This window comes from Hevea brasiliensis, chromosome 14 (assembly GCF_030052815.1).
Source record: "Hevea brasiliensis isolate MT/VB/25A 57/8 chromosome 14, ASM3005281v1, whole genome shotgun sequence".
NCBI lineage: Eukaryota > Viridiplantae > Streptophyta > Magnoliopsida > Malpighiales > Euphorbiaceae > Hevea > Hevea brasiliensis.
The window spans coordinates 13,201,702-13,212,357 of NC_079506.1; the positions used below are offsets into that span (position 1 = coordinate 13,201,702).

At 26.2% G+C, this 10,656-nt stretch overlaps 1 protein-coding gene across 1 annotated transcript; it reads left to right on the plus strand.

Moving 5' to 3' along the window:
* On the plus strand, nucleotides 1-468 carry LOC131172780 (secreted RxLR effector protein 161-like). Its single transcript, XM_058134306.1, has one exon. The coding sequence runs from the start codon at nucleotides 1-3 to the stop codon at nucleotides 466-468; it is 468 nt and encodes a 155-aa protein (XP_057990289.1).
* The last annotated feature ends 10,188 nt before the right edge of the window (nucleotides 469-10,656 follow it).

Genomic DNA, 10,656 nt, shown 5'->3' on the forward strand with positions numbered 1-10,656 from the left:
ATGAGCAATTGCAATCCTGTTACCACACCATCAGAAGTTGGGTTGAAGCTTAACAAGAATCCTGAAGGCAAGAAGATTAATGGCACTCTCTACAAACAAATTGTAGGAAGTTTGATGTATTTGATTGCTACAAGGCCAGATATCATGCATGCTGTGAGTCTTATTAGCAGATATATGGAAAATCCAAAAGAATTGCATCTTCTAGCTGCCAAAAGGATCTTTCGATACTTAAAGGGTACTGTTGATTTTGGGTTGTTGTACAAGAAGGGAGAAAAATCGGATTTAATTGGGTTCTCTGATAGTGATTATGCTGGAGATGTGGATGATCGAAAGAGTATTTCAGGATATGTTTTCATGCTAAGTTCAAGGGCTGTTTCATGGTCATCAAAGAAGCAATCAATTGTTACTCTATCAACAACTGAAGTTGAATTTGTTGGAGCAACAGCTTGTGCTTTTCAAGCTATATAGTTGAAGAAAATTCTTAATGAGTTGCATTTTTGGAAAGAAGGACCTACTGCAATTTATTGTGACAACAATTCATCAATAAAACTCTCCCAAAACCCCTGTTCTACATGGTCGAAGCAAGCATATAGATGTAAAATATCATTTCTTGAGGGACCTCACTAAAGATGGAGTCATTGATTTAATTTACTGCAGAAGTGAGGATTAGATTTCTGAAATTCTAACCAAATCCCTTAAATTTCCAGCATTCGAAAAGTTTAGAAAGTTGCTTGGTATTTGTAGTTTTGATGTTTTAAATTTAAGGGATGATGCTTACAGGTATGCTTAAACTGAATGTTGCATGTGAGACATCAGTTTAAGGGAGGGATTGTTGAATAAAATTAGTGGTTTGTTTTCTTTTGTCCTAGTTCTTAGGATATTGAGTTGTTCTGTTAGTATTTATCTACTCCATAGGAATTTGTTATGTAGTTCCTTCTTTCATGCTATTGTTTGTTACATATCAGCCTATATAAAGGCCATTTATTAAATTAATAAGATGTGCAGACAAGTCTTTTCTCCTATTCTATTTTCTTTTAGCTTTTCTGCTCTTGATAGTAGCATACCCAACTAATTCACCAAATTTTTTCAGTTTTGGTAATATATGGATTTTGAGAGTAAACCGAATTATTTAGTAAATTGAGTTAAGATTTTCATTGTTCGACTGGTCAAATAGGTTCAAATTTCAAAACCATGGGTAATACCATTGAAAGTTAATATTGCATCTTTGTTAGTGGAAGTTTTTGGATATTGCAAATAAAACCATAATTTATAAGCTTAGTATTTAATAATATTTTATATCATTAATTTTGACTTGAGTGCACAAACCCTCAAACCTGAAAATTCCAATTTCACAAATTATTATTTCTTAAAAAATTAGAATGAATAAATCAAAATTAGGCCAAAATTAATAGAAAGAAAGTAACCTCCCAACTTAGGTCTTGATATTAATAAAAGAAAGTAACCTTAAAAAAAAAGAAAAAAAAAACTTCTCTTAAGTCAGAAGTTGCCTAACACTACTGGTGGCATGATGATTGTCGTTGATCTGTTTTGCTTTCAATGAAATTAGGTATGTTAACTTGAACATGCCATAAATTAGTATTTTTGAATTAAAATCTTAATTTAAAATTATTTTTAAATATTGTTGGCATATCACCATTAATTAGATCCAAAATAAATAAAAAATTTAAAAATTTATTGAGTGCACTCATATTATATATATATATATATATATATATATATATATATATATATATAGCGAGTTTCACATTTCTAAATTTATAATTTACCTGTTTTTCTTAATATCTAATAAATTACTTTTTAATACATCGAGTGTGTTTTATATTTTGCTTAAAAAAAATTTATTAATAAAAAATTTAAAGGAAAAATATATCATCAGTAAATAAAACTGAAATTTTCATTATATAAGGTGAGCAGTATTTTTTTTTTAATTATAAAAAATAGGACCTTGCGGATGTAACAGTCATAATTCTCTTAGTCTCAGAGTCACCGGTTATGTTCTTGATTGAATTCAATCCTATAAAAAAAGAACTTACTATTGAACTCAAGATGGTATCCAATGAGATGAACCATTGAGTAATTTGTCATCTTTTTTCATTACACTAATAAATATAGATAATATTTATTATGTAATAAATCAAATAAAAATAAAATAAAACTATTTTATTAAGTTAATCACTAAGCTATAAAGACAAAATGAAATTCGGTATATGTGATTTAAAATATTTTTTAGAACAATCTTAGCATATGGCCATCAATCAGATCAAAAATGGACAAGGATCTTCTTTAGAAAAAAGAAAGAAAAAGGTTAAATGATGTGATATGATCAATAAAGAAAAGTAAAATTTATTAATGATATAAAAATTTAAATTGGACTTTATATTTATTCCTAATATTCAATTTAGGTGATAATAAATTCTATGATTAAATTAATATAATCATTTTTTAATTTCCAAATAATATAATACATTTTTAAAATTTAAATAATTTCATAAATTTTTTTTAAATACGCCAATAACACCAACCCATAAAATCAACTATCCAAACATAAAAAACACAAAACTTAGAAAATCAATGGGACCACTAGGGCTCGAAATACCATGGCGCTAACACGTTTTGGAGTTTTAAGTACAAGGAGCAAGGTGTAAGTGTGCATCTGAGCGTGATAAGGCCAAATAAATAAATAAATGTAAATATTTTATTAAATTTTAAATAAAATAAAATTAAAAATAATAATAACTTATAAATATTTAAGCGTTAATATATATCAAGTAATTATAAAATAATTACTTTCAATCTTAATATATATTTTAAATTAAACTTTTGTTTTTTAACCACAATTTCATTTTTTTAATATAATAATAATTAGAGATTTCAAATAATCATGATTCATAAGAATTAGCAATTTGTGTTTTTTTTTAATCTATTCATTATTTTCAATTTGATTTTAAAATTAATATTTAAAAAGTATTTTTTTTAATTTTATAAGAATTTATATAATAAAAAAATAACTGAATTTAATGCTAATAATCGATCAATTGTTGCTAAATATAAATAAATAAATTTGAAATTAAGACATAATTATTACTGTCATAAATATATTTTTTATTGAGCAATTACGGGTTTGCGGCTTTTACATTTTGAACGTTTTATTTATGTTGGTTGGACAGTGATAGGTTGGCATTGGGCATATTTTCCTATCTTCTAGGCCAAAAAAATTCATGATTCATAATGTGAACACAATTTATTAGAAATATAATTAAAATGCAAAAATCTTCAATTGGTTCAACTCACACATTTTACATGTTTCATTTAGAGTCTATTTAATATTATTGTATCTTTTTGTTAAAAAATATATAATTATTAAATCTATTAATTAAATAATATTTAAATTTAACAGGTTTTAATTATGAAATTTTAAATAATTAAATTTTTATTAATTTTAATAATATTTAAAATGATATTAAAAAAATAAATATAATATAATTATTCATATAAAATATATTTAAAATAAGTGACTATAACATAATAACAATTTAAAAATTAAAGAACAAAGGGATTGAATATTTAAACGTCATTTTTTGGTCTTTTAAAAGTAATTCAAAGGAGAAAGAGCAAGGATTACATCAGGCAAGCTTAAAATTTGCTGATAACAGCAGAAGTGAAAGGGGCAGAAGAGCAGGCTCTGAAACCATGCCACCAAATGAGACCCCATCTACAAATGTATAGTCTATATCCACTAGGTTCTCAAATTATCTACCATGAGCTTAGCATGTAAAGGTAATTTGCATTGTGATATCCAAGTTTCAGATTGCAGGCTGTCGTATGTAGCAATAAATGATCTCAAAGACCTCATGCATCAAATATATGAATTAGAAAATAAAGTTTAGCATCTTTGTTATAATCAAACTGAATATAGATAAAATATAAAACCTACCGAATTGGGAAAAAAATTATATATAAAACTAAAAAGGAACACAATTATTTTAATTTAATCAAATGTCTCAAATACGTAAACTACTGGAAATCTAAATAATAAACTAATCTTCCTACGATATATAGCCAGCTAAGATCCTGAAATATAAATATATTCTTTAAAGGCATTCGGCTACAAATTAATATTAATTGACTAATGATGAGCTGAACAATATTGTACCAAAGCAGGAGGCACAAAGTAGGAGACAAGCTTAGGAATTTCCTCGTTTCCACCAAAACAATCGTTAGCCCATTGTGTAAACATATTGCAACATCCTTCAGCCATTTGAAGGTTTTGAAAAACTGTACCTACGGCAGATCGAGCCCAACACAAACCCATATTAACTGAGGATGCAGCACAGGCTGGAGACAAAAAGAATTGGGGAGAAGATGCTCCAGGGACTTGAGGGGTTGACGGTCCACTTGGAACTTGAGGAGTTGATGGTGCCTTTGGATCTTGAGGAGTTGATGGTGCCTTTGGAACTTGAGGAGTTGATGATGGGCAATGGCATACACATGTACATTGTGTCCCGATTACACCTCGCCCAATTTGAACCCGCCTTACCTCATAAGGGCAGCCGGAACAAGCAGCAGTACAGCCACAATATGCAACAGCCTCTTCACTTGCAAAATCTGAACTAAAAGGATTTGCTTACCCATCATTAATTAACCCTGCCAAGCAAGCAAGAACAAATACCAACCAAATTGAGCGCCTCATTTTTGCTAATAATAACTAATTTTTCTTTCTTCTTTTAGCAAACAATTGCTAATTTGTCTTTTGCTCTGCAATATATGCGTATTTATAATATACCGATAATATAATTTGACCTTATCTCATTAGCTCCAAGTTGAATTTTAATATGATTCTTTTTTATCCGATATCATGAATCTTTATTATAATTAAACTATGATACTTACCTTGCCATCACGCAGGGAAAGAACATCTGCTTCAAGTTTATCATTAATTAATTATTTTAAAAAAGAAATTTACAATATTAGACCTTAGTTTAATTGAATGCTTCATTTATTAGTTTATAAATTGTTTCTGCAAATAACGTCTATCACAATATCTGCCCTTGTTCTCTATCTCTTTAATTATGAGAATTCATTAATTATTTATTTTATAATCCAATTTAATTTTCTATGTCATGTTTTTATTATTTATATGTTTCTTTCAATTTTAAATTTTTGTTTAATCTATGCTATGGAGATAATGTAAATGCATCAGTCATCCAATTCCATTCTACAAACATTAAATCACAGGTGTTATCCAATCCAATCCTAATATATTTGAAAAATTAATGTAAATAACTTCTAAGGCTCTAAATTATCCATTAAAATTATCCATGAAAATTGATGCTAATCATATATGAGATTAATTCCTCATTTTTGCAGCTTCTCTTGTCAGTTAATTGGTTAGTGGTTCTAACATCTAAGGCTCTAAATTATCCGTTAAAATTATCCATGAAAATTGATGCTGATCATATATGAGATTAATTAGCACACACAAAAAAGAGCATTAAACGTGAAGTAATATTTATTTCTTGTCAATTAAATCAATCATTAGCCAGCCATTAAAGCATTTATACATTGCATTCCTGTAAAAATAAAAAATAAAAAATAAACGGTGTGTTAAGCCCAGCAAAGAAAATTTTATTAATGTCATAAATTTTGAAATTAAGCTTTATATTTATTCATGATATTCAATTTGGCCCAATCTGAATTTAATAATTAAATTAGAATAAATCATTATTTTCTTATTTTTAAGTAATGTATTTATTAATTTATTTTTTTTTATAATTTACCCCATAAACTTTGAAGAATATTAACCCATACAATCAACAACCTACAACATAAAAATAAAAATAAAAAAATTCAAAAATATCGAAATCACAAAATTAATAAGACATAAAAATTAACAAAAATATGAGGGAGTTGTTACAAACCATTAATCTTGATGCAGCATCCCACGTTTGAGTTGAGTTTGGATGGTACCGCTAATCTTTAGTTAAGTTTCTATTTTTGAACTAATTGCATTTTTCACACAACCTTCAATTTTTATTTCGTTGTTTTGTTTCTTAACTTCGACTTGTAAATTTTTGTGCATTAATAAATTTTAAAAATATATTACATTATAAGTTATAAATTCATCACATATCGGAGTGAAAGCTCCATCATCAACTAATGTCCATCGTTGTTTCTTGAACCGTCATTAACTGAATAATAATAAAAAAAACTCATCACTTATCTCTAAAGGAGTCAATTGCATCACCTGTCTTATATTGCACATCTTTTGAAAATTATATAAAATATTATATTTAGTTTCCTCCTATATTTCATAAATTTAATAAAAATTAAATTGTAAAAAAAAAGTTAGATAGTAATGAGAGATTTGCAATCACCTCCATGATTTGTTGTCAATGTTCATCCCAAAGAAATGTGGATAGAGCATACAAGAGAGATGAGTTCAAATTCACAAAGACCTTATTGGTTTGTCAATCATTTATAAGACCCATCCATCATTTTTTTGGTGCCTACAGGATTTTCTAGATATTTAATTTATTTAATAAGTCAATTATTATTTCTTCTTTCTTGAAAAAAAAAATCATCTTTAAATTTTATTTTTTTTCAATTGTTTATTTTAAAAATAAATTACTTGATTATGATTACATTTTTTGACTTACATGGGTATTAATATTTATCTATAAAAATAAATTTCTTGCAAATGGATAAATGCAGTTCCGGAAAAAGGGATTCAGCAAATTTTTTTATTAAAAAATTATGAATAAATTATAATCAAGTCCCTAAGATTTAATAAAATTCATTTATTAATCTATAGTGTAAATTTTGTAATAATTTAAACCTTCAAATTTTATTTTCATTAACAAATTGGTCTTCACATTTTACTTTTATTAACATATTAGTTTTCATGATAAGCGAATTTTGAGGACTAATCTATTAATAGCAGTAAAATGTAAGGATTAATTTGCTAATAGAAATAAAATTTGAGGATCAAGTCGTTATCAAATTTATATTAAAGATTAATTTGTGAGTTTTGTTAAGTTTTAAAATTTTTTTTATAATTTGTACAAAAATATTTATGTAAGTACATACATTGCTAATATAAATGGATTTTATAAAATCTAGACACAAAAGATTTTTTATTATTTATATGGATTTCTTTAATTGGTTTCATCTTATTTAAGTTAGATGATAAAAAGTTATCATTTTTGAATGATAGTAAGAATCATTTACCGTGGGTTTTACATTTCTAAATTTCTAGTTTACTTGTTCTTTTTAATATTCAGTTACTTTTTAATATATTGAGTGTACTCTATATTTTACTTAAAAATTTTATTTATTAATAAAAAAAAACTAAATAGTGTGGTATCATTGGTAAACAAAAGTAAAATTTATGAATGATATAAAGAACATGTTTAGTTGAACTCTATGATAGAATTTATTTCATTTGCAAATGAATTTCATGATAGAATTCATTTACAGATGAATTTCTTTATTTGGTATATTTTATATTAAATATGGAAATCATTTCAAATGAAATGAATTTTGTATTTGGAATAAATAAAATAAATAAAATGATATGTAATATATAGGAGGATAATTTTATTTCTTAAAATATATATGATTTTAAGTTAAAAGTTCATTTGTAAATTCTATTAATTTTGATAGTATTTGGTTTATTTATAATAAATTACATGAAATTAATTATTAATAATACTAAATGAATTTTTATCTAAACCAAATACTAAAATTTTAGATTTACAAATAAATTTCACAAAATTTTGTAAGATTCATTTATGCCAAACATTATCAAAGTTTAAATTGAATTTTATATTTATTCTTATATTCAATTTAGGTGAGTATGAATGCTATGGTTAAATTAATATAAATAATTTTCTTAATTTTTAAATAATATAATACATTTTTAAATTTTAAATAATTTTATTTTTTTTAAATACACCAATTATTATCAACGTTGAAAATAAACAACTCATAATTAAAATTATTTAAAATTTAAAAATGTATTATATTATTTAAAAATTAAGAAAAATCAATAGGTAAATACTCCAATTGCTTGCTAATAATTGACTTCATTGGCAATGAAATTCATCATATCCATTAGATTATTGGTGCAAAAACATATAGATGTACAAAAATCCTCCAAAATATATAGATATACAATCATTAGAAAATTTTCCGGAGACAACAATTTAGCAGCACTAAATTCATTTGTTAGATTTGGGATTAATAGACTAACACTATAGGAATACTGTGAAAAGGTTTTCAACTTTCACCCATTGCAATTCTATGAAACAAGAGAACTTTTGTTTTAAGGTAGAAAAATAGCATAGAATTCAAAATGAAAGAATTCTTATTTATAGCTCTTGCACATATGTTTGAAGACGACTGGTAGTTAAAATTATAAATATTTTGAGTTATTTTTGGAGGAGAATGAGAAGAATGTGAGATTTCTTATAAATGTCTTGGGTTTATGAATAATATAGTTTTAATGTTGTAATTATAAATTATTTGAAGACAGTGAATGTATATGTAGCTCTATGTTAAAAGAATAAGCCACATAATGTTTACCTTCTTTCTTTATTTCTTTGTGATTTTGCGCTTCCACAAAACATATCATTATATTCCTACAATACAATATAAGAAAATTAAGTAAAAAAAAAAAAGATTATCGAAAGAAATAAATTGGTATATTTTTTCGAGAAATCAACTAACATTGACAGCATTTTTTATGACTTTAAGAGCATTCAAACACCATATTTCATAAAATTGTTGGTGAAAGTAATAGCTTCATTAATCTTTGATGGCAACTTTGCAAGTTGAGTTTGGATGAAACTTTGATTTTGACTTGGATTTATTATTCTTTTATTATTAAAATTTAAAATATGCATTACATTATTAGATATGCACATCTTTTGGAAATAAGATTAACATAAAATATTATATTTATTTTCCTCATATATTACATAAAATAAAATTTTATTTTAACAAATGATTTATTATTATTATTATTATTATTATTATTATTATTATTATTATTATTATTATTATTATTATTATTATTAATGCCAAGTCATGCTACAAGGCTATGACATATGAAAAGAAATTTTCATGTAAAAAGGTTTTAGTTAATTAAAGCCTTATTTTATCAAAAAAATTAAAATGTGATATATATATATTATGTAAACTTTAATTCAACTAAAGATCATAAACCAGAGCTTTAATAATAAAAGGAAGTGGCACTCGAACGACTATCTCAAGTCTAACAGAGAACGAGTCGCTCTAGTAAGAAGGTGAACAACTCACATTCGCAGACCGACGAACAAAATTTAAAGGAAACATAACCTGTTCATACATTTAAATGCAAAAAATTATATATAAAACTAAAGCAAGAATGTTTCCTAACACAATTACTTTAATTTAATCAAATGTCTCAAATACGTAACAACTACTGGAAATCTAAATAATAAACTAATCTTCCAACGATATATAGCTAGCTAAGATCCTGAAATATAAATATATTCTTTAAAGGTATTCGGCTACAAATTAATACTAATTGACTAATGATGAGCTGAACAATATTGTACCAAAGCAGGAGGCACAAAGTAGGAGACAAGCTTAGGAATTTCCTCGTTTCCACCAAAACAATCGTCAGCCCATTGTGTAAACATATTGCAACATCCTTTAGCCATTTGAAGGTTTTGAAAAACTGTACCTACGGCAGATCGAGCCCAACACAAACCCACATTAACTGAGGATGCAGCACAGGCTGGAGACAAAAGGAATTGGGGAGAAGGTGCTCCAGGGACTTGAGGGGTTGACGGTACACTTGGAACTTGAGGAATTGATGGTGCCTTTGGAACTTGAGGAGTTGATGATGTACAATGGCATACACATGTACATTGTGTCCCGATTACACCTCGCCCAATTTGAACCGGCCTTACCTCGTAAGGGCAACCGGAACAAGTAGCAGTACAGCCACAATATGCAACAGCCTTTTCACTTGCAGAATCTGAACTAAAAGGATTTGCTAACCCATCATTAATTAACCCTGCCAAGCAAGCAAGAACAAATACCAACCAAATTAAGGGCCTCATTTTTGCTAATGATAACTAATTTTTGTTTCGTCTTTTAGCAAACAATCGCTAATTTATCTTTTGTTCTACTTTATATGCGTATTTATAATATATCCACAATATAATTTGACCTTATCTCATTAACTCCAAGTTGAATTTTAATATGATTCTTTTTTATCGGATATCATGAATCTCTATTATAATTAAACTATGATACCTACCTTGCCATCACACAGGAAAAGAATATATGCTTCAAGTTTATCATTAATTAATTATTTTAAGAAGGAAATTTACAAGAATGCTTCATTTATTAATTTATAAATTGTTTCTGCAAATACTGTCCATCACAACTTCTGCCTTCGTTCTCTACCTCTTTAATTATGAGAATTCATTAATTATTTATTTTATAATCCAATTTAATTTTCTATGTCATATTTTTATTATTTATACGGGTCTTTCAATTTTAAATTTTTGTTTAATCTATGCTATGGAGATAATGTAAATGCATCGGTCATCCAATATATTATATTATTAAAATAATATATCT